This window comes from Apteryx mantelli, chromosome 9 (assembly GCF_036417845.1).
Source record: "Apteryx mantelli isolate bAptMan1 chromosome 9, bAptMan1.hap1, whole genome shotgun sequence".
Taxonomy (NCBI): domain Eukaryota; kingdom Metazoa; phylum Chordata; class Aves; order Apterygiformes; family Apterygidae; genus Apteryx; species Apteryx mantelli.
Window position 1 is genome coordinate 29,345,246 of NC_089986.1, and position 26,995 is coordinate 29,372,240.

The 26,995-nt window shown below is 48.6% G+C and overlaps 1 protein-coding gene across 1 annotated transcript; it reads right to left on the reverse strand.

The window, feature by feature from the left end:
- Positions 1 to 3,673: 3,673 nt before the first annotated feature.
- On the reverse strand, positions 3,674 to 26,995 carry KY (kyphoscoliosis peptidase). The gene is made up of 13 exons (XM_067302059.1): positions 26,875 to 26,995; positions 26,529 to 26,540; positions 25,446 to 25,508; positions 22,975 to 23,037; positions 20,072 to 20,151; positions 19,136 to 19,163; positions 18,276 to 18,326; positions 16,069 to 16,151; positions 15,582 to 15,690; positions 11,865 to 11,982; positions 6,359 to 6,547; positions 5,570 to 5,760; positions 3,674 to 4,578 (listed from the first exon to the last, which is right to left on the reverse strand). Exons 1-13 carry the CDS (start codon positions 26,993 to 26,995, stop codon positions 3,674 to 3,676), a joined length of 2,013 nt encoding a protein of 670 aa, XP_067158160.1.

The following is a 26,995-nucleotide window of genomic DNA, read 5'->3' on the forward strand; positions in this document are numbered from 1 at the left end:
GGCAGTAAATTCTATATAGAAAAGTCTGACCAGAAGGTAAGCTATGGGACTGAGTGGATGCTTGACTTAAAACAGAAGGTTACAGTATAGTTTGTGGTAAGCCCTGTGTGGAGGAGGCAGAAAGTCTTTGGCTCTGAGGTGGCAATAGTGGGATAGAGTTCCTGGGAAGCAGGTGTGGCTAAAAGCTAGTTTTTTAAGCTGGCCTGACAATGCTTGCTTATATATTCCCAGGAAGAGGACTGGAAGGTTATGGGATTCTTGGCAAGTAGAAATGTGCCAGAGACCATATCTACCTCACCAGCGGCCTGCACGCTGATGGAAGCAATCTGAGAAGGTCTTTTAAGTACTGGCTGGTTACATGGGCTGTTGGGACAACACTAGAGAATGTCTGGAAACTGTCTTAAAAGGGCCAAAGAATATTAAAAAAAAAAAATCTTTTTTCCCCCCGCTCATTGATAGGTTGTCAGGCATGGCCAAGATGTCTTGGAAGCCCCAGCAGCAGTGCACATGCTCTCTTTCGTGCCTTCTCTGTTTGCAGATGTGCAGTGCCGTGGACTCTTGTGTGTTTCTGGAGATCCTGTGCATGGACAACAGGGGAGGAGGACAGAGGTTTAGCAGCCAGTGCAATGAGTCAAACAGTTACCTGGTCTTATTGCATGGCTCGTTTTTGGGCGCGTGCCTTTCTTATAGCTGGCATGGAAATACTGTTAGCATCCCATTGGATACGCTTGTCTCTGTGCCACTGGTGAGGCAGTTAACTAGTGGGTGGGTGGAAATGCTGAGAGACACTTGCCAGAGATAGAGATGTTCAGTTTACCTTTATTGAGAAAGGGGACATTTTCAAAACACGCTGAGTGCTCTGAATTCTTCGGATTACAAAAGCTGTCGAGCCCCAGTGTGTGCCAAAGGAGAACTCCGACCGGAATGGGAGGGCCGATAGTCTGGAGATAACTGAGGAGTCGGTTCCAGAGATGTTCTCTCAGCTACACTGAGGAATGTGCATTTTTTATGAGGGGGAGGAGAAAGACTTGTTTATCCCCGAGGGAGATGTCACAGCACGTACAGGCTTCTGAGGTGCTTTTATCTGGGGCTGCAGGGTTTCTCAGGCATTCTCCTCTGCCTTTGCAGTGTCAAGCATCCCTTGGAATAATTGCTTGGTCCCGGCAGCTTTATAATTAATGAAGCTGGAGAGGGTTTTTTGTGTCTTTGAACTCATCCTTTCAATAACACCAAAGGATTTCTTACACCCTTGCAGGGCTGAGCCAGATGTTTGCTTTCTGTTTGAAACAAAAATCTGGAAGTCTGTGTGCAGCGCTTCTGTGTGCACCAGCTGGGCATCCCAAAAGCGGAAAGCTATTGCAGGCTTTGCCTGCCTTTAGCGAGAGGCAGATGCTCTTCTGTGGGTGTGATGTGACAGCCCGTTGGGTCACCCTTTACTTTGGGGGGTTAAATGAGTATGTGGGCTTGTATACGTGTGCATCGTTACAGGTATCTGAGTTTTGTGGCGTTGTGTATGGGGAGGAGGGAAATGCTCCCTGAGATTTTTGCTAGGCGGAGGGCAATAGTGTATGAATTGTCCTTCCTGCTCCCGTGGGATAAATTTTTTTTGTCTTGCCATCTTGAGACAGAAATAGAGCACACGGAGAGGTCTTTTGAAAGGAAGTTTTGGAGGTAGAGGAGCGTGGGCTGTATTTATACCTGTGTAGCTGGGCCGAGAGGCTTTACCATGGTTGGCCACCGGAAGGGAGCCCAGGCATCTGCGCATGTGGGACGGTGAGGGTCTTGGGAGGGCTGGGGCTGTGTGCTAGCCCCACAGAGCTGCCTGTCGTAGTTGCCTGTCACTGCGGTCGCAGCTCTGAAGACACGAGACACGAACCTGGCTGAACAAGCATCAAACAGTGGAGGTGGAGACGGATTCAGTCTAAAGGAGAGCTGGAGAGATAGCAGTTCACCTAGTCGCCTCTGCATACATGTAAGTGAACATGGCACGTCTGTTTGGGTGACTGGTATCCTTGACCCTGTTATGTGGAAGTACTTTCCTTTAGTTCTCAAACCCTCTCTTTGGGGTGCCTCCTTATCCCTCCCCGTTGCAAGAAGTGAAGTAAGTGGCTGGATCGGCTTGGCCTGTAACAGAAAGCTGTACTGAACCTGTGTCCTCCTTGATCTGAAAATAGGATCTAAAGAAAAAACAATTCCCCTGCTATAGACCAAAATAAATGAGGGCTGTCTGTGCCTACAGAGAAGGCTTGCTTTCACCTTCAAGGTCCGAGGCAAGCAAAACACCCCTGAGTTTTTTCTGGTATCTGCATCTGTGCTGTTCGGTATGTGTTGCTGTCCGGGGAATGGATGCCTGCTGGGCTACAAGGCTTGTTAGTGTTCCTGCAGGGAGCTGCTGCCAGTTTTTGAGGGCAAAGACACTTAGCTGTTTGGGGAGCTGCTTTTGTCATGTGCGCAGCCTCCTTGTCTCAAAGTATGAAGGAAAAAAGCCTCAAACCCGTAAAGCATTGCTATTCTCCCGGCATTCTGTAATAAACTTTGTTAAATAATGCTATTTATACTTAAAAGCTGTGTTTCCAGTAGCCTGCATCCTTTTTGAGAGCTCTGCTACTTGAATATGGCTCCAGGTTCCCTGCACACTTACCAACTTCCTTAAAATCAGAGCTTGAGTCTGGATTCCGGGGTAGAGGGAACAACCTAGGAGGGACCAGAGGTGGTGAACTAGCTGGAGGTGAGGGGCAACCCTTCGTTATCATGTATATAACTTTTACCACCCAGTCATGCGGGGAGGAGAGGTATAGAAAGCACACTGGAAAATACAGCAACTTTGCAAAGAGGAGTTTGTATCATTTGATCAATGAAATAGAATGCAAAAGCATAACAGATTTATTTTAAATTCAAGTTCAAACATAATATCCCTCGGGTCACGCTAACAGTTACGGACATCTGAATCTCTTATGAAAATGTTGCTTGATCTTATGACTTGTAATGCAGGTGAGGTTCACCAGAAGACCACCTCTGCCTTATGCGTGTACATTTTTCCAAGGCTAGGGCACCGAATAAAACTTTCTCTGTGATAATGAGGTCACTCAGCCTGTAACCCCTTATGTTCATTAATTCCAGTCTTGCACAGATGAATTGGAATAAGGAGTGATTTTTGAGAACTTTTATTCTCCATTTTGCTGTGGTTTTAGTTTTGGAAACACCTTTATGCTTGAGATATGATCATAGTATTAATATTGCAGGAAAAGTGTTTACAATTCAAATACATTAATATAAAAAGGTAAAAATTTTGTTTATTGGATTTAAGATGCAGTGTAAAAAGTCATTTTGCAGTATCACTTAAATTTGTAAGACAATGAAGTGCACAAGAAAACTTCGCATTCTGTATCTTCTTCCTAACGCTTTTCTCTTCTAGGATGTATTTTGCAACTAAACTAAAGATAAACAGAAATCTGATTTAAATATCCTTAAATTCCTCATGTTCTACATCACTGCTTAAAAATATAGGGTGCTTGCTTCATTCTGCTGTGTAACTAGCTGGATTCCTCTTGGAGTAGCCATAATAAGACTTTTCTTATGGTCCATAGCTAACAATCTCATAAAGCCTTATTGCTTTTAGGCATGTTGAAAATGTTGGTTCATGCAGGTGAGTGAAAAAACAAGGGAGAGTGTTTTACTGGGCCTCAACTTCGTATTTCAGAACATGTGAGTAAAAACTGTGGTTAGCGTTCTCGTGCACCATCACAAACACCTCTGTGCATCCAGAAGTGTTGCAGGTTCCCTGCCAGTAGCCGTCTCTACTCCGGGTCAGAGGATAAGTGTTGTCAGCTTGAACGAGCACCTTCGCTATCCCGTGCAGTTTGAGTTTAAACTGAACGTTGCGATTCGCTGGCAGCAAGCTGGAGAGCGGCTCCAGTATTTCGTAGTCTTCCGCCCACTTGCTGTAACTCTGAGGGAAAGCTGGCCACTTAACTTCAGTGTTCAGGCAAGAGATGAGGTAGTTGAAGATGTAGTCATAATTGCCAGGATCTGACTTCTTCTTGGCATAGATTTTCAGAACAAAGTTCCCTGCGTGGGGGAGGTGGATCTTAAGCTCAATTTGGTTCCCACGATGGATTTGCATGATGTGCCGCCTTCTCATGTCCTCTGTGAGGCTGCTGTTATCAGAGTGCAGTGAGGCTAAGACACTTATGTCTTTGCCCAGGGTGAAGGTAACAGAACACCGCCCGTCGTTGGTGTGAATGATGGGGTTAGGGTGTGACGGCCTCAGGAATCCTTGCCGCTCTGAGAACCAGCTTGGTCCAACAGGCTGGTGGAGGTCCTTTGGGAAACGCATGCTCTTGTCCACAGACTTGCACTCCAGGACATATTCTAACACACAGTTGTAGACATCTTCTGAGGCTTTGGAGGGCTTGGCAAAGATCTGCAGCTTGTGACTGCCTGTCTTCTGGGGATAGACTTCTAACGTCATTCCGTGTTTTCTCAAAGTCATTAAACCGTGCTCCTGTATTCCCTTCAGCTTAAATGTAAATAACATGGAAGAACGGCAATCCACCGATATAGCTGCTTTTCCATTTACTATGAAATACAAGAGAAAAAGAAAACGCATAGGAGTTTCCCTTAGTGCATTTTTGTGTGTATGCCCTATCCTGGAAGACTAATGTGTCCCAATGAATTGCCACTTCCTTCACAGTAAACTGGTTACAGCTTGTCAACTGTTGTCTTAAATGAGCATCCTTCAAAGTGCAAGGTGAAGAGTGGCTTCTGTTTGGGAGATGTCCTATTTTGAAATAAAATGAAACAGAACTGTGGTCCTGTAGAATATGAAAGTCTATGTGAAGTGTAGCTGAAAGTATCATCAGCCCATGTGCTCAGGACCTGATCAGACCCGATTTCTAGTCCAGCAGTTGCTCCAAGCAACTTCAGAGAGGTGCAAGAACCCTGCAGTGCACAGCCGTGAAATAATCTTCCTACGAGTCCACTCCCAAACAACTTTAAGACAACATTAAGTCCTAAAATCTTGTTGCCTTTCAATTTTAACTCTAGGTGCTCTTTGCATTTGAAAAACAATTATCTAGTGCCTCGGCTAAAATCTGAGAAAGGTGATTTTGTGTGTGTGCCCTATAGGTCAGTGGTGTTACCTGAATAGGTTTGGTAGGAGCTGCTGGACGTAAGGTGCTGAGCAGTTGCATAAGAAAGCGCCTGTTTATGCATCAGTAAGGCAAGCTTTTGGAACACGGTAAAAGTTTTTGTTTCGTTTTCGCACTGGAGTTGCTAATACCAAGGCTATCTCAAATTGCAAAATATAATAGCAACACGTCTAATTTCACACCGCTGATACTGATAGGGTAAGCTATCCTCAGCTGCTTGCTGAGGCTTTCTTTGGCCCAGGGGCTGTAACAATATTTTTGCAGCTTAAAGCCAACCAAACCAACCAACCCCTTGACCCTCCTGTGCCCCAGGAGCCTAGGAAGTGCTGTGCTGGTAACTCATCAAAGCAAGGGTGCGTGGTGAGTGCAGGGCTGCCCAGAGGGCGAGTGCTCTGCAGCTCCCCTCCGCAGGCTGTTACCTGTTTGGATGACCCCTGTCGCTGGGTGTGCGGCCAGCAGGCCCAGCGTGTAAAAGGTACTGTTGTGCAGCATGTTGTTCTCGAAATCTTTCAGCGCCAGAGCTGGTTTAAGAAGCTGCCAGTTACTGTTGTCCGGGAAGTGGTTGTTAATGAACAGAGCTGGGTGGGTCAGAAAATAAAACTCATTGTACCTGGAACAAGAAGGAAGAGATTAAAGGAAATAGAGTAACTATAAATAGCTAGTTCTGCTGCTGCTAAGTGGTAGTGGTTTCAACAGGAGGAGGCTGGAGTGTTTTGGTCTGCTGAGAATCCGTGGGTTTGAAATCCTCCAGGCAGAGGAGGAACCTGAGCTTTGGTCTTCCATATCCAAGGCAAAAGCTGAGCTTTTGGATAAAACCAGAGTATCTTTCTCCAGGAGCCACCACGGGCTCCTGGAGAAAGGCTTGGCTTGTTGTTTAAGTGTGGGACAACCCCTTAGGCAGCTTTAAGCTGTGAATCAAGTGCCACGCAGTCTTGCGTAAAGTGCCTAGCCCTGCTGAAGCTGTGATACATGAAACTAGTGTCTCTATTCTAGCAGTTACATTGCTTCCTGCTGAGGGTCATTGCCTTTCTACAGGAACACCCTCCGTGCCCTGTGTAGGCAGCCTGGATACCTTGCTCAGGGCTTTGGGTCTTGCTGTGGGGCCTAAAATTTGGCACTGTTTGGTGCCTCTTGTATTCACCCATCAGCTTTCCTTCTGCCTTTGTTTGTGGTGGGTTTATGTATTAACATAGAGATTGGTCCTTTACCTGAAGGTGAACTTGCTGAAAGAATCATCAACAGAACCACTTCCCCAGGTGCTGTCGAGCAAATGCCACCTTCCGTCAAGATAGACAGCGTTCCAGGTATGGTCAGAGTCCCCTGTAAAGGTCTGCCCCATCTTGTACCCGTACCCCTTAGAGTATCCCGATAACTTCATGCACTGGATTCCTGCAATGCTAAGAAGAAACAGTAAGATGTAGCAGGAGACTTCTATTTTAAGCCATTTAATGCACTTCTGTGAAAGGACATGAGGAGCAAAATCAGCACTTCTGCAGAACTTGAATCCTGTAGTCAACTGGGACCAAGTCCATAAGCTCTTTATGTGCCTCTTTGTAGCTGAGTTTTGTGGGAGTTAGGGGTTTTAAAAGTCTGAGTATGCAAGCGTAATTCTTTTTAAAAACTAGAATCCTTGACCCTGGTGACAAACTACTAACACTATTGTCCTAGATACCTAGGTTATTCCATGTTCTAATTCATGGAAACCTTTCTGTTAGCTGGGACACCTATTCTTGTTGATATGCCAGTCTCTGTACTTTGTGCAGGGTTCCTTTAACCGCCTTCCCATACCAGTATATCAGCACATCTGCGCAGTCTTTTTGCTGGCTGTCCAGGGTGTAAAACTCTGGGCACATTGCATCTGTGACAAGCTGGTGGCTCTCCCTACAGCATGGCATGATCTCCTCAGCCTTCTGTAGATGGGCAAGTCCTCCTCTTTGACTAGTGACATCAAGTAGAGACTGTGGCTTTCTGGGCTGTGGGAGTGAACAGCTTCATACGAGGTGGGCAGGTGACAGGAACCCAACGCAATGATGCCCAAGGCTGTTGATGTTGTATAGGGGCCACTCTTTCTTCCTTACAGTCTTTGCACAGGCACTCGGACAGTGTCCCACTGGAGGAAGGGGCCTTTCTCTGCCATGTTTTGAATCTTCCCTCTTTTGCCTGATGCACCAGGCCTCAGTTCAACATTTGTGGAGGAAGATGACAACATGTGTTAAATTGTTCTCTGTCTTGTCATTCAGTGGAGTCCCTTTGACGCTGTCCACAATTAGCCCATGTAATTATAAAATGAGAGTGCGTTTGTGCATGCTTGCGTTCTCTCTGAAATAGTGGGCCCAGATGTTTGACACCAGTGACTAAGATCTGAGACCTCACTGGGTTGTAGATGCTGGCTTAGTTTCCTTAAAGAGTGAACTTGTGTTTTCTCAGAGCACAGATGATTAAAGAAAGTCTCAGTATTTTTTTATAATGAATGCCTGTTGATGTGTAAATAGGATTTAAACAAGCAATATGTTAATAAGCTCTCTGCAGCTGACAGCGATGGATTCTAACGTTGGCATCTTATTTCAGCATTGGTCTAAACTTGCTTCACTTAGAGGATTGTTTTGTGTAGGATGGTACTGATTTTTTTTCTGCTTCATTGAAAAGTATGTTAAATGGAACAGCTATCTTAAGTAATAAACTGTGCATGCTTCAAGAGCAAGTTTATCTGCAAAATGTGGATTTAACTCGGTGTGAAGAAAAGTGATATGTATGGGAAAGATAAGTAGCCTGCTATAAAACGATGGACAGATGCTTGGCCAGTGTCGGACACTTTCAAGAAGTCTAGGGCTGATAACTGAGAGGCTGGCTAGGAACTGGCACTGCGGTAGTGTTTGTAGGGAATACCTCTTTTTCCATGAAGAAGATGTTGGTTTAAAGGGAAGGTGGTCTCATCAGCTTTCCATACAGACGTACTAAACTCAAGCCTGCAAGTCTTTGTATTGTTTAGTTATTCGATACTCCTTCTGTGAGAAAGAGAATCAAAAACAGGATCACCACTGCAAAGAGCTGATTGGGCATCAGCTGGGAGCGCAAATTGGGTAGCCCGCGGAGAGAAGGCAGAGGTATGCCGAGAGGGGAGACACGGCAGTGCAACGTTCCTACCGAAGACAGCTAGTACAGAACCAACGCAATCTGTAGTAGGGAACATGCAAGTCAGTGCTCTAGCGTAATGTGGAATAGACTCTTACGCAGGGGTAGCGAGGCACAGCCTGTCACAGGAGGAATTCAAAATGAATATGGCAAGACTGGGAGGAATTCCATTGAGAAACCTGGTATCGCGGGTCATCCATCAAGTCTTTGCCAGCCCTCAGTTGCTCGCGAGCCAAATGCTAACATGGAGCTGGGCAGTAAATCTGGAGCAACTCCACTGACGTGACTGGTGAGAGCTTGGATTTACACGATGTAACTGAGATTAGGAGCTGGCCCAGGAGCTTTAAGGAAGATTTGATCCTAGGAGTTTGAAAGAGGCCTAGTGGGAGCTAAGCACCAAATTCTCACTGACTCCGTGGGGATTGGCATCTAATCCTTCCAGGCTCCTCTAGGCATTCCTCATTGCTGGCATATTCAAACAGAATATTAAGGGCCAAGTTCTGCCCTTTATTCTCTCTGCTCTCACTTGAAGTGGAAGTTAGCTAAGTGCGACAAGCGGTTTGTGCTTGGATGTGTTCAAAGTTCCCAAGAGAAAGGTTAGAGCATCTTAATAATGGGCTCTTTAATAGTAGTTAAACAAAAAACAGCCTAAAAGCATCCTTGTTAGAGCAATCCGGTATTGATGAGAAGAGTGAGTAATCATGTCTGTTGTTTAAATGATTTTTATACAGATAAATTAACCACACAGAAGGAGGACTGAGAAGATCTACAGAAATGCTTAAGGTGGGTGGTATGATGATAGAAGATGACCTAAGTACATGGTGGGCTAGAAGAACTGATTTAAGAAACAGCTGGCAACATCTGCTTAGTGCACCAAGATGGTTAAAAGCTAAGTTGCTCTTCTGTTTCAAGAAGAATGGGAAATAGTCTGGATCCTATTGCAAGTGTCACTTTAAAATTCAATAGCACTTTCCCTTTGATTCCAGGTTTGACTTTGATTTCAGGTTTGACTTTGATTTCATCTAAAGAAGCAGCACCTCTGGCTTCTCCAGAGGGAGACAGAAAGGTTTATACTTGTGGTAGGTACTTGTACACTCCGGTGCCTGAGAGGAAAGAGGCAGTTACTCCCTGTAGAAAAGGTGAAAAGCAAGAAGAGGTGAAACCTGGATTATTTGCAGACTAATTCTAAATAAGGAGATGCTCAGTGGTCAGAACTGCAGTCAGTTCTCCTAAAGATTGTGCTGAAACCCCTGAAGTGCAAATGATTGTTTTGCCTTCACTGCTAAATCTGGTAAGTGAGTTTCTCCCTGCATCTAGGCTAGGTTTGCCTTAAGTTGAATTAATGCATTTACCCTCCCCGATTCACTCGGCCAGGCTACCTCCTAGAGTTTGGTTGTCAGCTGAGATGACAGTTTTTGACAAATGCTCCTAAAATATTGGTCCTAAACTTGTTTACATTCATTTCTGTTATGGCTGATGTTTGGAAACTGATGGTTTGTGACTAACTTCCCATTATAAATGCCCACCTTTCCTCTATGACAGGACTTGGAGCTAATCAGAAGAAATTTGGCTGCCGAAGCAGTGGCCAGGGGTGACGGCGTCCTGTTTACAACAGGAACTCTGTGCTGACACTGAAACAATTAGGACTCAATCAGTGTCAACCATTGACTTCAGCAGGAGCTTTGGGGGGCTCCTGGTGATTGGCAAATTGGGCTGTTTGTTAAAGTTGCCTCAACAGGAGCTAGGAAAAAAAAAAGCAAATTAGAAGTCCCCCTTTCCCCATAAACCTTTAAATAGGATGGCTGCTCTTTGCCTCCTGCCTTTATGCTTAGACTCAGCATAAGACTTGAACACTGTGCAAGAAGAAATAATGAGGAGATCTTCTCACAAGAAAGCTGTCTTTGGTTATAGTTTTTCAGTAGAGGAGTCTATGGGATAAACATTTAGCTATTTTGGGGGGCAAAAATAATAGACTGGATGGCTGGGAGGTTTTCTGAATGACAAAACAAATAATCAACCTGGAACTGAGGAATTGAGGAGAGTAAATGAGCAAAGTTTTTAAATAATAAAAGGTATCCTTGGAAGATCGCTTTTTATAAATGAACTAAGCATATGCTCTTTAATGAACAGATGCTAATTTCCCCCACTTTTTCTAATTGCTGTTTCCTAAGATACAGTGTTAAATTCATACTTGATCATCCTATTTCTTTATTTTGCTCTTTAGAAAGCAAGATCAGATATCATGCGATACGCTGTTGGTTGGAAGTGTTTACCACATTAGCAGCTGGCACAATATTTAAAAAATATATATATGTGTGTAGCCTTTTCCCTGCACATTTTGTTTATTTAATGGTGGAAAATCTCCCCAAGTCTTTTTGGATGGTGTGGAAAGCCAGTCATTACTGAAATGTGCCACTTAATAACTGGGGTGTGTGTGCATGTGTGTGTGTTTTTCTCTTCCAAAGGTGACTTGTAAATGGAAGCTGGCCTGCTGAGAAGGGAACGGAGTGATCCTCCGCGAGAGCCACCTTGCAAGCACATGCTCTTAGGGAAGTACGGAATTAATTTCTGTTAGTTGGAGGCCCCTTCCAATTTTGTGTCTCCGAGCCGTCAGATCCAGTTGTCTCCTTTTAGACAACCCTCTCATGTAAGGCTCGTCCCAAACTTAACAGGCCCCTTCATTGCCAGTCTTCACTGCTCTTGTAAGCCAACCTATTGCGTACAGCTGTGAGAAGTGAGATACTGTTCCCTGCTGTGACGCTCGGTTTGCCTTATACAACAGCTATCTCGTTTCTCTGCCGGGGTTGGAGAAATGTGAGGGAGAAGCAATTTGTGCTACATTCATATGAAAGGCATCTGTGCTTTCTGCCAGGGAATGAGCTGCCTCTTATGTGAAATGGACTTGTAATTATTAAGCCCTACTCTCTTTCCTTTATGGGGTAAATGCTGCTCATTTGTGCAGCTAATCCCCGGTGAAGTCAAAAGTTTTTGTAGGCAGGAGAATGGATTTTAGTCGTTACATTCCGATGCATCTATAAAACAGGAATTAGAATATTGACCTCGACTGTGAAGAGACTGACTGCTGAAAACACTGAGGTAAGTGCGAGGCGGTATCAGTATGGCAGCCCTGCAGCGGAGGGAGAGGGCATTTGCAGAGGATTTGGGAAAGCTCCTTCTGCGACGTCGCCTACCTCTTACATGGCCGTGTGTTGCAGACAACGTTCCTTGTTGTTTAAGTCTTGCCATGCTTTTAACCTTCACGTGCAGATACTCAAAGGGAAAACCTAGCCTCTTCTAACCAAATTATCTCTGTGTTTTCATCTGCCATTATGTTAATGCAATGCGAAGCTCAGCAGATGGCACAAAGTAAATTATGCTGGGGAGGGGGGAGTAAGGAGGGGGATGAGGAAGCAAAATTGACCTTTGTAGGACTTGCTGCTATTCCACAGCATGGTTTGAAAGCTAAGGTTCCAAGTCCTGCTTAAAGTCACATTAGTCAATGCGAAGGCAGACAGAATAGGCACAGAGATGACAATGAATGTTAATTCTCCCTGGCATTGAATGTTTCTGAGCTTAATTTACCTGCACATTTGCTGAAAGAGCCCAGCGTATCCCTCACAAATGCTCTTCCCCGTCTGAAGCACATCTATGGGTTTGCACGACAGCTGGCTTTTGTTATGGTAGCCCACTACGTCGTATTCTGCAGGAAGGAACACAGACTAAAGTTCATCCAAAAGCCTGAGGCAATAGGATCGATGGGCAGCAGAAGCAACGCTCAGATTATTTTCCATCTCCGTGAGCACAAACAACGAGAAACGAGCTGCAGTATGTACTACACAAGGATGTTTCCCTTGTGGACTCTTGCGGGGAGAGGGGACAATATCTCTATCTCGCATCACATGTATGTGTCTTCTGGTCACCTTTCGTTCCAAGACTGGGCTTGGATTCTGTGGTCAAATCCAAATGGGAGGTTATTTGCACCTTTTTGGAGAAAACGGGCCTCCTCAGGGGCATGCCTCCGTGCAGGGGAAATTGTAATCTGGAGGTAAAATACAGACCTCTGCATTTGAAGGAATCTGACTCACATTATTGTCAAAGGAAACCATCGAGCCTTTTGCACTCTTTACCAGCGATCTGTATTAAAAATACCTGGAAAGTCTTTTGTTGGCAAACACCTGAAATGTTTTATTGTAGGTGAGTCATATTTCAGTATAGGCAGGGCATTAATACTTGGAAGGGGAGGAAATCTTGATTTGTTGAATGAATGCAGAAAAGCAGCACAGCAGGGTTCCTTCAAAAAGAGCTTGAGAAACTGGTCTGGGAAGGTTAATTCAATACTTAGCAACCTTGGTCGTGTCCATAACCTCTTTCTTAAAATACGAGCATAGTTTTCTGACAAAGCTCTGAGGAATGCTGCGTCAGCTGATTCACCCTTCCTTTAATGCTGTGGAAGAGGAAAGAAGCCGGCAACACGCTGTATTTATGCTTTGATGAAATGCTGCAACTGCTTGTCTTTTATGGAAGCGGCTCAGCTAATAGGTGCCTCGGGGCTGGCCCATGGGGCTGTAGGAAGAGGCAGGCTCTAGACCTGCAGCTTTCACTGGGTCACTGGCGAAGCTGCAGAACACTTTCTGAGGGGTAGGGAGAGCTAGTTGGCTGCACAGTCCCGGCTCTTTTTCTTTTATGCTAGTTGGCATAAAAGATAACTAAAAATGTGTGCGTTTCTTTTAGTGCTACTGCTGCATGGAGGTAGTTGTGAATCACAGGCAGGCAAGGAGCTGAATGGGATGGGAGAAGCTACCCAGGAGGCAGCTATCTCGCTTTAAATGAGGTCCAAACTAGGATGGGGTTTATAATTTCAGTCCTCTTTAAGGCACATTTTGTTTCTTTAAGCAGATTTAAATTCCTAGCACTGTATTTGTTTCCTATGCATGTAAATAGGGGTCAACCTATGCAGGAAGGAAGGAGAATAGGAACCCAGAAGGTGTAAAAAAAAATATTGTGGAAAGATCAAAACATACTTGCCAGGGACCAGAGACACCCTGAGAATTGTATAAGGTGGGTGGATTCCTGGTCAGTTCAAATCAGGCCAGGCATCCCAGGTGGACCTGGGCTACGAGTGCAAATGTAGGGGGTTCTCTGAGGAACCTTAGATCCTGGAGACTGAATCTCAAGACAGTATAGGCCATTTAACCCCAGCTCTTAAATGGAAGAATCTTAGCCCAAAGGCAGGACTCTACTATTTGTTTTATGCCTGATATGGTCAGTGTCCCTTTTCCTCAGGAGATGTCTCCCATATTGAGGATGACGCTCTGGTCACTTAGGACTATTCCATCTCCCACCTTTACTTTTTGTTGTTGACCCAGACAGTCATGGACAGAAATGAGTTAATGTAAAGGCAGTCTGAATGATCAGCAGCCAACTGGAGTGTAGTGCTGGGATGAGTCAAATTCTCGGTTTCGTGGAATGCAGTAAAATCAGCAGTGTGCAAATTTAAGGGCAGGACTGAGGCTGTTTGGGACTGACCTAACTATGCTAACGGTGCAACTGCTGGCAAAACTCCTACTCATCTCAGTGGGAGTGAGATTAGGCCAATGCTTCCGAAAATCGCTCTTCTGCTTTCTGACATCTGACCCGTTTAGTTAGTGAACTGCACTGCACCAAACCTGCTGTCAAACCTGTAGCTCAGCAGACCCCGTGCTGCCCATCTCTTGGGGTATTTATCATAATTTGAGCGATTCGAGCATCGCTTATTGTTACATGTGTTGTGAATTGGCTTGTGTTGAGACAGGCTGCCATGTCCAGCTTCTGTCTGTGCCCTGAAGCTAGGAAAATATCTGCCACTTGCATCCCTGGCCGCCTGCGCGTGGAGCTGCCAGGGATGCGAGTGAGATTAAAACCAGGACGCTAATTCTTTGGTCCGAGGCGCTGTGCAGGACAAGGTTAGGTGCCTGCCCTGCAAAAGGTGCCTGAAGAGTGGGATGGGCGAAGAGGCAGGAGGCCGGGGTAGGGCGTGTGGAGCCGGGGCATGGGAAAGGGGCTGGGGCAGTTGGGGCAAGGATTGAGGGAATGCAGAAGAGGCGAGGGGAGGAATAGCTGTACTTCTTCCTCTCCCCGCAGGAGTTAATGGGGGAAAAAAAAATACTTTTGCATATGTTATGCAAAATGCAATCAATCTGCAAATCCGGTCCTCCCAGGGAGGCCTGGGCCAAGGAGGTTTTTCCTCCCTCTGATGTGCCAGATTGGAGAGGCTTTCCCTTCTGCTGCCTCCTCTTTTTGTCCTCTGCACGTACTGGTTATTTTAGAAATGCCGGTGTTTGAGGTGGAGTTTGGGAGGAAGGGCCAGGGGAAACTGGCTGACTGTGATTCTCAAGCAGATTGAGGAAGGAGTGCAGATACAGGCAGGGACTGCAATCAAGCAAGTGACAGCGTGTTTTATGGAAGTTGGCCTCCCTGATGTGCTGCTCTGACGTGGGCTGATGTGCACGCCAGTAGGATTAACACAGTCAGACACCAGGTAGAAGATGGAGCATGAGATGTATCCACAAAACACAGGGGCAAAGCTGGCAGTGAAAACAGCCAAGAGGCAGGGGTCAAAGGCAAAAGGGTGCTTTGCCCAGGATTAGCTATGCTGAGCCCAGGGCTGGGCAGTCACAACTGCTCCTTGCAAGGGGTTGTCTGCTGCCCGAAGAGGGGGAGCAATGGAGAAGCTGCAGAAGTAGCTGTGGTGACACTGAGCTGGGTGGGCAGCCTGGTGATGCCTGGGAGATGAGGCACCTAATACCTAGGGTGCAGCAGCAAAATCCCTCCCAGAGCAAAGGCGGCAGGATGCAGGCTGCTCCGGGAACAGCTATATGGGGCGTGCGTGGATTCAGGACAGTGGTGGCAGTGAAACTTCTGGTGACGTTGGGTTGCTCTGAATGTGACAACCAAGCCTTTGGTAGTTGGCAGCCTGGTTTTATGCTCCAGCTGCTTAGATGATAGTAAATTATATGGTAACACCACTGAATAAATCGAGCAGGAGTCGCAGGCTTAGCACATGGAAAGAAATCATGTACAGACAAACCTTGTAGGACTTGGAAGTGCTAGGAGAGGGAGTATGGAAATGGTGATGGTAAATAACCTCTGAATATATTTCTGGATAAATATATACACGTATACAACTCTTCCTTCCACCCACTGCAAGTCCTTGTGTGAGTCTGCCCACAAGATATATAGTAAACTGCAATTGCAGTGTAATGAGAGTGACAGCAATGGCATTATGTACAGAGGCTCTGTCAATCCAAGGTCTCAGCCTACCTATATGGTGGCATATCCACATCCAAATGGCTCGGACTTTCTCCAGGTCAGTCCGGGCTTGTTTAAGCAGGGCTGTAACGAGTTCTTCTACGCTGTTCTTGACATTTACCTGTTTGTAAGGAGAAAGCGTTGCAAGATTGTAATGACGAAATGGTGTGGTGGATCTACCTTTCCTCCTGCTCCCTTATCCTGCTAACGCTAGGAGGACCCCTGCCAGCACTCTGCTCTAACTTGAGCTTCACTAATAATAGAAATACAAAGCTGTAATTCCACACTTCAAGCAAGAAATATTTTGGGTCTTAGTTTTCCTCCTGGAGTGGGATCTCTCTTGCTGATGTATGCACAGAAATGTTTTTTCACCGTGGACTTTGAGGCACTTGCCCGGTAGCTCAGACTGAGCTGACATTAGTGCTTGCAGCTAGGTTTCAAGGAGCGGCCGCAGTGGAGTGAGTGCTGGGAGGGGGACAGAGGCGAAAGCATGACTTACTTTTAATGCGTAGGCATCCAGCTTCTCAAATTGCTGCAGGTCTACTGGCATGGATTTCAAAGAGGATTTGTCCCATGGATATGCTGTGAAGAAATGAGTTGTTATTCTCTCAGGGGAAATTTTTCCTGGCTGAACACTAGAACAAGGGGACACAGCAGAGCTTCCTGCCTCCTGTCTGGTCCCCAGAGGCGTTGCCCATCAGCAGGTGCTTAGAAAGCAGGGGACACCAGGGCACCCACAGGATTTCCTTGCCAGCTGCATGGAGAGCAGGGTTCATCCTGCCTAGCTAGTATAATCTGGGCATAGCTTGAGCAGGAGGTGCCTCTGCATCTTCAGCACTGCATAATAGCATAGAAAATCCCAGAATATTGCGTGTAGGTGAGCAAGATGTAATGCAGAAGTACCGGGGAGCATCTGTGCTGTGGATACCTTAGCAAAAACACAGACCTTTTTCAAATCCGGCAAAGAGCTGCATTTCTTCGGTTAGTCTCGCTGAAAAAGATGGCTGTTTTGCCCAGGAAAGGGCCACGATTCTGCACAAATTCAGGCATGTGAGTAACACTGCACGGGGAGCAGTCGTGTTGAAATCGATGCGCTTACTGCTCTGTGTGCATCTTTGTAGGCTCTGGGCTTCTCTGTGTGGATGAAGGTGTAATAAGTTATCCTAATTCATCCACTAGCTTATTTCTGTGACATTTTCCAAATGAGCTGACGTTTCTCTCACCGGTCACTGAGCTACCAGAGCGTTCCAGCTGCAGCTCAGCGCACGGATGGATCAGATGGACATCTCCCCTGGCCCGCACTCTGTGCTCAGCGCTCCTGTTTCTTCTGAGCTAGCAAGAATTGAGCTCTACAGCTCTCTCTCCCCCTGCTATGTGCTGTCAAAGCCATTTAGGACTAAAGACATTTTTCAAGGTATCTCTGTAGGATTGTTATTTCTCAGGAAACAAGGATTTAAGAGGTCATCAAATGAAAATGCTGTCGTGCAGCTCCAAAGTGCTAGAAGAGGTGAATGAATGGTGCTTGTAGAGCTGCTGTTTGCTTAGCGATGGGTGGCAGGGAGAAGGCAAGCGCCTCGGGCTGCGTGCGGGGGCACAGAGACTTTGGCTTATTGTGTGCTGGTTTGGATATGAACCTTGCTAGGCGGGTGGGATATCCCTCTGCTGCCTGGCTGCCTGCTGCCTTGTGCCAGTGGGATCCAGATGCGTGAGAGGCGGTGAGAGCTGCCTATCTTAGCTGGAAACCTGGGGGCGCTCCTGAAATCTATTCATCGTATTCCTTCTCCATCTCCCCCAAATTGGGCTCTGGCCTCCTTGCCATCAGCTCCCTCCAGCCCTCTGGGGGGTTGGCCACCTCCTAGTGCCTTTCCCCTTCACCTTGAAAGTCTGTGTCTGAACTGCAAAGATAGCTTGCTAACACGAGCCTCGCTCTTCTCGGAAGCCTCTGCCCCGGGGAGGGATTAGGGGAGCGGAGCTCTGCGAGTCTGGCTCGCACGAGCGTCCTCGGCTCCGTGCGGCCTCCCCATGTCCTGGCGACGGTGGAGCCTGCCAGTTAGGACACAGGTGACCAGCACCTGCTGTCCTTCCCCGCGCTGGGTAGGTGCCTGTCTGCCAAAACCTGGGTGCGAGCACGCAGCATCTGTTTCTCTAACAGGCTTGTTTGTTTATCTCTGTTTTCACTGAAAAGGGCTATTACGCTGACCTAAGGAGAGATAAAGCAGATTTACACATTTAAAGGTTCCTATTCTATACAGCTCTGGAAATTACTTTTTGCCTTTTGGGAACTGGATGGTTTTTTAAAATTGGTTATCAGTTTTAGTCTTTGTCAGGTTATGGCTGCAAAGGCTCCCTCCAGATGCAGGGTCCTCCATTCCTCATGTAGTCTTGTGCTATTACCTTGGCAGTTAGAAAATGTGCATCATGCCTCTTTACAGAGTAGCCTTCCTCAGATGTGGAGAGCCTTGAGAACATCTCAAGCAGGTGTGACATTCCCCAAACCATCCTGTTTTACCACCCAGATAAATAGAGGATAGGGAAGCTGCACCTACTTGTGATAACGGAAATTAAATCACTTGTCAATGCACTTTGGTTTAGGTCTGGAGCAGAGCAAGTTCTGTTTCTAGGACTGATGGGTTTCCCGTGTGGGGCTGCCCCACATTGTGCCCAACTGTGCCGGTGGCATCGAGCTATGACACAGGTAATAGTTACCGTGCAGGTCTTTTCCACTCGGTGGCCGTGGGGCTTCAGTCTTTTGGAAACCTGGCAAAGTGGAGAAGAGAGCATGAGTCAAGCAGCTCTTAATAAGAGAGAAAGAACAGACAAAAATAAGTGAATTTGGTGAACCGGCTTGGGTGGAAGAAGTTGGAATTCAGGCTTTTCTCTGCCCATTTGCTTGCACTTGGACATGCAAGTTAATCACATTGGGGAGAGTGGGCACAGAGGGTAGAAAGCCCCCTGGATCATCACTGTGCCCTGCTTCCCCTCCCCGCGGTCCTGTGGCTCTTGCAGATGCCACATTCCCGAGCAGTCAGACATCTCCTGTTCTAGCCTGGGGTTTGGTGTTCCCAGCCCTCTGCTCACCACCCAGCCAAACTGCTTGTGGCATGGAAGAAATGAGAGTGCGTGCGTGTTGTGGAGAGATCTGAGCTCCAGCTCTTGCCTGAAGCAGTTGTTAGATGATAACTTTGCAGAGAGCCCTGCAGCAGCTGGAGGGATTTTTGAGGGACATTGCAGCCTCCAGACTGTCACCACCTGTGTAATCCCATGGCCTTTGGAGGAGACCCTCCCACCCCAGAAGCAGAAGGATTTTGCTGTCACCACCAGCTGCTTCTTAAGGTCCAGGCACTGGCAGGGTACAGCTGCATCTGCCCAGCAGGGAGACCGGGCATAGGGCCACCTCCAAGCAGCACAGTCAGCATCTGACCTCGGGTGGTGGCAGCTTCTCAAGAGCTTCAAGATGACAGGCCCCAGCAGGGGAGAAGGGAGTCTATCCCCTTCTGGGAGCAACTCCCCTAAGCCTGGGCGCGTGGGTTTGCACGGAGAAACGTGCTGCAGTAGAGCAGCCTCACCTTTGTTGTCCCGGCCTCTCAGACTGGGCTTCCGGAGACCTGCAACGACGGCGGCACAGTCGGTTAAATCACTGCGCTGCTGTGGCAACCCGTACTCTGGCTCGAGGGGCCTCTCGTGAGCAGTGTGACGCCCTGTCCTGGCGGCAGCCCCCTCGAGCTCCCAGAGGCTCCCCACAAAGGGAGGAATGCTTCCCCGTTTCCCGTTGGCCTGTCCTTGGTGCTTTCTGCTGGAAAGATGTTAAGTCTATGGGCCCGGCCCACATTGTATTATGCTTTAGAAACCTTTTTGTTTCTGTTGGTAGTGGTTTATCCACTGTGGGGGGAAAGTTCTGCCCTCAACAGTAGCCTCCAAGATGTGGGGACTCAATGGTGTCAAGAAGTGATAGCACTGGAATGACAAATGATGGCAGATGTGGCTTTACCTACTCCCAAGAGGTGGCTGTTCTGAGGCTGAAATGTGGTTGCCACTCTGGTGGTTGCATGTTCAGCGGGGTTAAGGCTGAGAACTGAACTTTACTCTTGCCGTTTTGCTGTTTTTAGGCTCCCCTCCTAAACTTGTTTGCCTGGGAGTGTACGTGCAGGACACGTCGCATGGCGTCTCGCTGACTCCCGCAGAGACACCAGGAATATTTGTGATTCCCTGGCCACCACAGTCCCTGAAGCTCCGAGCGAGGCACCAGCTGTGTCCGCACGCGAGACCCTCTCAGTAAGGGCCCTCTGGCCTGCGCTCACACGAATGCCCGAACGCGCCCTGCGCTTGTGCTGCAGCGCTAGCTTTTCCTTTGGAAAGCATTTTGCTTCCTTCCCCAATCTCATATCGTCTTTCTGTCACCGCGATGCCCTGAGCGCCGCAGCACGCGGACGAGCCGGCGACGCGCTCTGCTGCGGCACGCCTGCGAGGCTGCAACTTCACTGCGCCAGCACGTCAAGCAGGGCCGTACCTTTTCCGAAGGAGAGTTTCTTGAGCAGTTGTGGGGTGGTGTCTCTGGGGTGTATCTCCACTGTCACCTGAGTTCCTGCAAGAAACAGCGAGAAACTCTGTAAGAAAGGGGAAACAAGCAGCAAGCGAATGCGAACGAAGAGGGAAATCGGTGCAAGGCATCAGGCTGCTGAGCCCAAGTCGCGTTGTTCATTGGGAAGAGAGTCCTGCTGCTCGGGGGTGCTGGCCATGCGTGCGGGAGGTGCAAACGGCAGCTCCTCTGGGCTCCTTTCGTGCTGGGTCCGGGATTTCCTGCCATGGGGCAAACCCATCTGCTGATGCCCCTCTCCGAAACGGCACTAAAGCTGACTCTTAACTTTAGCAAAACGGGAGGTACCTCTGGCATTAGTGACGGTACCAAGCAGGTCCATAAATAAAGCAGAGGTCCTCAAGGAGGATTATGCTGTGGTTTAATGAGTGTTTTGGGTTTTTTTTAAACATATTAAATGTTTCTCAGTGGAGGTATGGTAAAAAGATCATCAATTTCTTTCACCGATTTTTCTCAGGAGTAAAACAGAAAAAGATGCAAAGCTATGAAAGAGATTTGACTTGTGATATTAAAATATCCGGACAGGCTATTGCGTCTAACAGGCAGAACCTCGTCAGAGCCGTCTGAGGGCAGAAGCAGTTGGGCGCTGAGAAACCCACACTGTCCATGTCACGATTCTCAGAGAACCTCACAAGAAAATTTGGGGGTCTTTTGTTTAAAGTTTCATTCTGAAAGTGAGAGAGAATTAGAAGGGAAAAAAGCTAGGGGGTGTCTTGCAAAAAATTCTAGAACTTTTTGAAAGAGACTGCATTTTTTGGCAAGTAGTTTAGAAGGTTTCTTAACCTCGAGGTTTCTCTGGAGGACTTTGGTACACTTGTGGGCTCCTCGTTTTGGATCAGACAGTGAGAAGTTATTTTGGAGACTAAAGGTCAAGATGTTCATGTGTCCTGGGACTGCCATCTAATAGCCCTTGTTAGCTCTTGCAATTTCATCGAGAGTCTCGTGACATTTGGGGTTTTCCATAAAACCCATCTCTTGGAACAAGTTAATTAGGTGGGAATCTGCACTTTCATCAAAGAATAACTATTTCTCAGAATTTAACTTTAAAAAAAGTTTTGTGTCTCTTGCGATTATGCAGAAATGTTCAGTGTCATTTAAACCTCAACAGCAGAAGGTGAGAAAAACTGTACAAACTGTAAAACCCTTCTAAATCCTGGAGCTTGACTCCAGTTCTTGGATGGTTGCAAATATCAGGGTGTCAGGATTAGAGCTGGTTGGTATATCGCATCAGTTAATTCTTAAGCAAAAGGTAGTTGTTTCTTGAAGGCACGCCTGTGTGCAAATAGTATGATTTTCTCAACATGTCTTTCTTCATTTTTCAAGATTATTTTTATCTTTTGGATTTTTGTGGGGTTTCTTGCTGACTTCCACTTTCTCCATTTTTCCCCATAAATTAAAATTCTTCATTCTCACAAAGCAGATTTAACAGTGAGGAATGCATTTTTTTTTCTAGTGAACTTAAAAGACATTTAATAAATCCTAAAAAGTAAGCCCATAGACATTTTTCTAAGTGATACATCTGTCTGCTTTAAAAACTAATGGTATGAAATGGCTGCTGATGTTTTCATAGCACTTTTTTACTGTTCCCAATCAAGACCTACTTTGTGCGGAAGTGGCAAGCCTTTGAGTGTGTGAGCACTTCTGTGGAACTGACAGAGGAGATGAAACGGGAGATGGTTCTGTCATGAGGTATAAAGATATTATTTTGACCTACTGCGGAAACGCTTGCTATTTTTCTGGTTCTCGCCTGGATGAGTCCCGGCAGTGCTTTGTGGAAGAGCTGTGCTGGCGCTGCCCCGGCAAAGCGCTCTAGTGCAGGGAAGGCACCTTGTGCAGTAGATCCCTATGAAAGGGATCAACTCTTAAACTGAACTTTTGTGAGCATTATTTTTTCCAGTCCTCACCCCCTTCCACCAGTACTGGTGAGAGTATGTTTTTTTTGCTGGTCTTTTTGGTTACATCTATGCTGTGTCCTGGCGGTCAGGGAGATGGTGGAAAGGTAGGTGCTCCAGGAGCACCTCCATGCATCCACAGCGAGAGGACAAGGGTGCTGGTGGCCCCAGCTGCCAGCCTTCCCGCTGCCCTATGGGTGGCACGGGCTCTAGGTAAGCCATACGTGCCACCTACCGTAGCAGCAGTGATGTTGGGCTCGTTCCCACCTTGTCTGTTTGCCGTTACTGTTGCAAGGACGGATCAGGTGCACGGCGGTGGTGTGCCCTGGGACAGTGTGTAGGCTGTCCACGTGGGCTGAGGCTATGCCCTGAGGAGCAGCGCGCTCCCAAGCGTCGCCCTTGCCGGCTATACCTTGAGCTTGGCTGTGGCTGAGCGTGGGCTCCCAACGTGGACCGCGGGGAGCTTCGGCTGGGAGGAAGGTGTGGGCTTGTTCTGGGGTCCAGGAGATCTGTGTTAGGTGGGCTTGTCAACCCAGCTGTCCTGCTGGTGATGCACCTCTGGCAGCTGAGTGCTATGGTCGGGCTGGCACGGGTCTGCCGGGCGAGAGCTGGAGGGAGGCCTGGGGTTCGCCAGGAGCGCTTTGCCAGCGGGCAAAACCCAAGCGCACGGGAGCAGGACTGCGGGAGCTGTTCACAGCTTCTGCTGTGCCCCGAGTGCTCGGGCTGCAGAAAGCCCAAGGAGCCCGAGAGCTGGTCTGGGGTTTTAATTCTTCCTGCTCGAGATAAGGAATCGTCAGCGTGGCTTTTTTTTTTTTCTCTTTTGGGTGTTCTGAGCCTATTTTATTACCAAAAAAAACTCGAGCAGGAGCTGTCTGAAGCCCTGCCCTGAAAAATCGTTATCCCTTGGGTCACCACTCACCTTCGTTGGAGTAAGAAGTAACGGCTTGCGTCTGCTCGTAGGGCTCCCTGGGGACTTGCTGGCCTGATTGGATGAAGAAAAACATCTCAGTGCCTCGGCGAGAGGGGAGGCGTGCTGATGGAGGTGCCCAGAGCGGCGGCAGATTAAACCCGTAAATTTGCTCGGCAGCGAAGTAAGTAATGACACCGCAAACCCGACTCGCCGCTCCGGCTCGCGAGGCGAACGGTCCGGCGGGAGATGATAGCGTGTGGCCCGGTGCCAGGGGCTCGCGCTCGCATGGCGCGAACAGCGGGGGAAAGCGGCCCGTCGGGAGCGAGCCCTGTCGCTCGGGGAGGACGTTGGCTGGGCGCGGGGAGCTGCTTTGGGGAGGCCTGGCTTGGAGCGGAGGAAATTTGTCTCTTTGTGGGGAGCGCTGGCCCGTGCACGGCACCTCAGCGCCGCCGGGGCGCGAGCTGCCCCTTCCTCCCCGGCGCCGGCTGGGACCACCGGTTCCCTGCGGCAGGGGCCGTCTCGCCGGGGACGGAGCACCCGGCGGGCCCGGGGCTGGGGGTGCCGAGCGCTCCCGCGTTGCACGCCGTTGCACGCGGCGTAAATCCATCCCTCGGGGCTGCGCTGACAGTTCGACAGCGCAGGCAGCGAATGCCGGGCGTGATGGCTCGCGTACGGCTGTGCGTGCCGGACCCTGCCGCAGGGAGGATGGATGCTGGCCAGGACGTGAGGGCGATCCCTTGCTCTTTTTCAAAGTGTCATGGGATCCGTGTCCTGCCAGCCACAAGAGACCAGGGCAAGGAGCCTCCTTTTGACAGCTTGTCCTGAAGGCCAGATACCATTCGTAACTCGTGGCTGTGACAAGAATCAGGCCCGTGAATTATGAGATTTTGCTGCACTGTATGGGGCAGCAGGCTGTTTATTGCCGTATGGTTCAGGGTAGGCTTATGTAATACAGTTTGTAAATATTGCAGCAGCCCCAGCTGCTCAGCGGCGTCAGAGACTTCATCAAGATGCTAACGTGGCTGATTAAAGGTGAATTTATTAACCCCTGTGGTGCTAGAGGATCAAGAGCTCTGTCTGTTCTTTTGACATCAGAATTTCTTAGTGATCCTCAAGGGGATTTAAATTGTGCCTAAGGCAGAGCTGCAAGAAAAAGTTTCCCGTATGCAGATCTGCACTAAATCCTCCTAGTCCCGCAGTTAGTCCTGCGTGGTAGCTAGTCAGTGCTGTCCCTTCGCTCGTAATAGATGCTCTGGCTTCTGCGCTGCAGCAGAGTTACAGACCCTCCTGAGCATGACGGAGGAGCAAGGGAGCGTTCTGCAGAGATGGGTATTTGTCTGCTTTGTGGAATTAAGGTTTTTGTTATCTGGTGTGTGATACCATCAGATTTGTTTTTTTTTTTTTTTTTTTTAAAAAAGAAGTTGTCTCTTGCTGTGAACTATCGCTTGCTTGCTCAGTCTGGGAGCTTTATCCGGCTGCCACTGATTTCAGAGGGACGTGGATCAGGACTCCTATCAAGCAGTGTGCTGGTAACAGCCACGGCTTTTGTGTGCTGCTATGGCTGGTCCTGCAGAACCAAAGCTCCTGTGTAGTATAACCGGAATCAACTGTTTGGTACTATTAGGCCTAACTGGTGTTTATTCTAATGAACTGGCTTTTTGCTTGATCTTTGTCCCTTGCCTTTCTCTGCTAGACATCGCGTTGTGTTTAGACTGCCAGGAAAGCGAGCGTGCTGGTCTGGTTCCCTTTCCTGGGAGCTGCTTGTTCATGTTGCGCCGCAGTCCTGCAGCACGGTTGTGTGCAGCCAGGGATAACCTCTTCAGCCGTTACTTCTAACTGTTTCAGGGCAGAGAGGTGAGGAACTGGCAGGGGAACATTCAAGACTAGCAGCCACATCTTTCCTTGAGAGCAGTCGCACCTGACTCGCCCAGCTGCGCTCAGCAGTCTGAGGGGCAGAGAGGAGGAAAGGAGTGGTGGGCAGGCAGGTTGAAAACCCAAGCGTTTCTTGCACGCAACAGATCCTCCTTAAGCTACGCGAATCCTGGGGAAGTCTCTGGAAGCTCTCTCTGCAGCCTGAGCAATTTGGGGCACTGAGTTTCCCCTGCCATCAGCTGGCTGTGAAATGTAAAAGAGCTCCATGCACCTGAAATATGACCTAGCTCCGTGACAGCTTGCGGGAGAGTCCCCTGCCCATGGTGCATGGGCTCTGCGGTGTGCCACCGCCGTCCTGATGTGCACCCTGCCCACGGGGGACGGGCGAGCTCGGAGGGGACACGGCCCGTCCTGCGACACGTGACCCCAGGGCCTCCGAGCGCCTTTAGCAAACCCCGCCAAAGGGCTGAAGCAGATGGGTTGTCTCAAGCACGTTGTTGCTCGAGAGGCACAGCTGGGTGCTAAAAGCCTGCAAATGGATTTTGTGTACTGTGGTTAGTTTATCTGCAGCCCGGTTTTCCCACACGTAGAGTGAGAAGACAACATACCGTTACAATCTCTCCCCTTCGGTGGCTGTGATCTGTTGTTTCCATTTCCATCCTCCTGTAAACCTGTAAAATACAAACACAAGATTGGCAGACGGTCCTTCTGCATGCAGCATGGCCCCAGGAACAAAACACAGATACAGGCAGAATTGCCCCGTGAGAGGGGAGCACGTCAACTAGGCATTATTTCTCAAAAAAAACCACTCAAAAATGCTGTGGAGTTGTCAGTCATTAGATCCCTTCCCATTGGGCTGCTCTCTCCTCCTCTGCAACCTGGATTTTAGCATGCATCAGCCCTGCCTTGATGGGACCCAAGCTTTGGTCTCTGCCGTGCAGACCAAACCTCCCAGCTCGTCGGGGGTCTCGGTGAGGGATTTCCGGCACTGCGATATGTGCATGCCACTTGCGCGTACGAGGTTCTGGCGGGGGCTGAAGGCCAAGCATCCCTAAATCTTTCATCTGATCCATCACAACAACTGAATTCAGGTGTCATCAGGAGACACCTTTCCTGCCTCATCTGTAGTATTTGTTGCAGCCCCTGTTGCTGGAGCATGAAGTGCCAGAAGGGAGACAGTACAATCTTTGAAACCTGAGTGGCTTCCACAGGGCTTGCTTGTATTTGGGAAGCTATAAGATGCCCCGTTAGATGAAGCATGAGCATACCTGCTGTGTCGGCCCTGCCTACCCTTGCTGACCTGGACCTGGTTGTATGATAGAGCGAGCTTTTCCCCAGGGTTTTAGAGCTAGGGCAGAAATATTCCTTTTTTTCCTTTCAGCTCCTTGCATTTGCAGAGCACAGCCGTAGCTTTTTGGAAGATCCCCTGAAGGGATAGCAGCTAGGCCAGGGGAGACTGTCCCAAACTGCTGCTATAAATGGCTCAGGGTAGTCATCGCTGGAGACAAAGCCTAGGCACACTTCAAACCAAACAGTTTTGTCCCTGGGTTCCTCTGCGACCGGCGCTGGTCTGGGGCTCAGCAGCTGAGCTCGCTCCCTGCTGCGCGAGCCTGCGGAGGCTTCTCGGGGCTGTCGCAGGACAGAGCAAGGTGCAAACACGGTCCTCAGATTAGTACCCGTGCGCGTGTCGCCTCCTCCGCGCCCTGGCCGCCGAGCGGGACGCCGGAGCCGGACGCTGAGCGACGTGCAGCCCGCGGCGTGCGCCGTGCCCTGCCCGTGCCGTTGCGAGAGGAGGGGTTCTCCTGCACGAGAAAGGACCTGCGAAGCCAAGCTGGGTTTCTGCGAGAAAGTTTGGAGTTTGGGGGGTTTGCAGCGTGCTGCTTTAAATAGAAGGGGTAGAGGAGAGAGACGGGCAAAACCCCAAACCCTGTTCCAAAGCTGCCGCTCCACTCAGCGTCTCCGGCGCTGCGTCTGCAGCCCTCCCCTCCCTCGCCACGAGTGCAGGCAGGGCTTTACCTGGGCGCGGGGCTGAGGCACCGCTTTCCGCCCGTCTGTCCCTCGGCACTTTTTGCTTGCTCGTTGTCTTCTCGGGGTGGACAATAAGCAGCAAATTGATGGTGACTGCACTGGGATCTGCCTTAAAGTCCATGGTACCCAT

Excerpts from the sequence above, each read along its gene's own strand:
- KY (XM_067302059.1), bottom strand. The coding sequence starts at position 26,995 with ATGGGTACCATGGACTTTAAGGCAGATCCCAGTGCAGTCACCATCAAT. Across the intron at positions 23,038-25,445 it reads GAAGGGGAGAGATTGTAACG|GCCAGCAAGTCCCCAGGGAG; the intron begins GTATGTTGTCTT and ends TCATCCAATCAG. Across the intron at positions 18,327-19,135 it reads GAGAGGCCGGGACAACAAAG|GTTTCCAAAAGACTGAAGCC; the intron begins GTGAGGCTGCTC and ends CCACTTTGCCAG.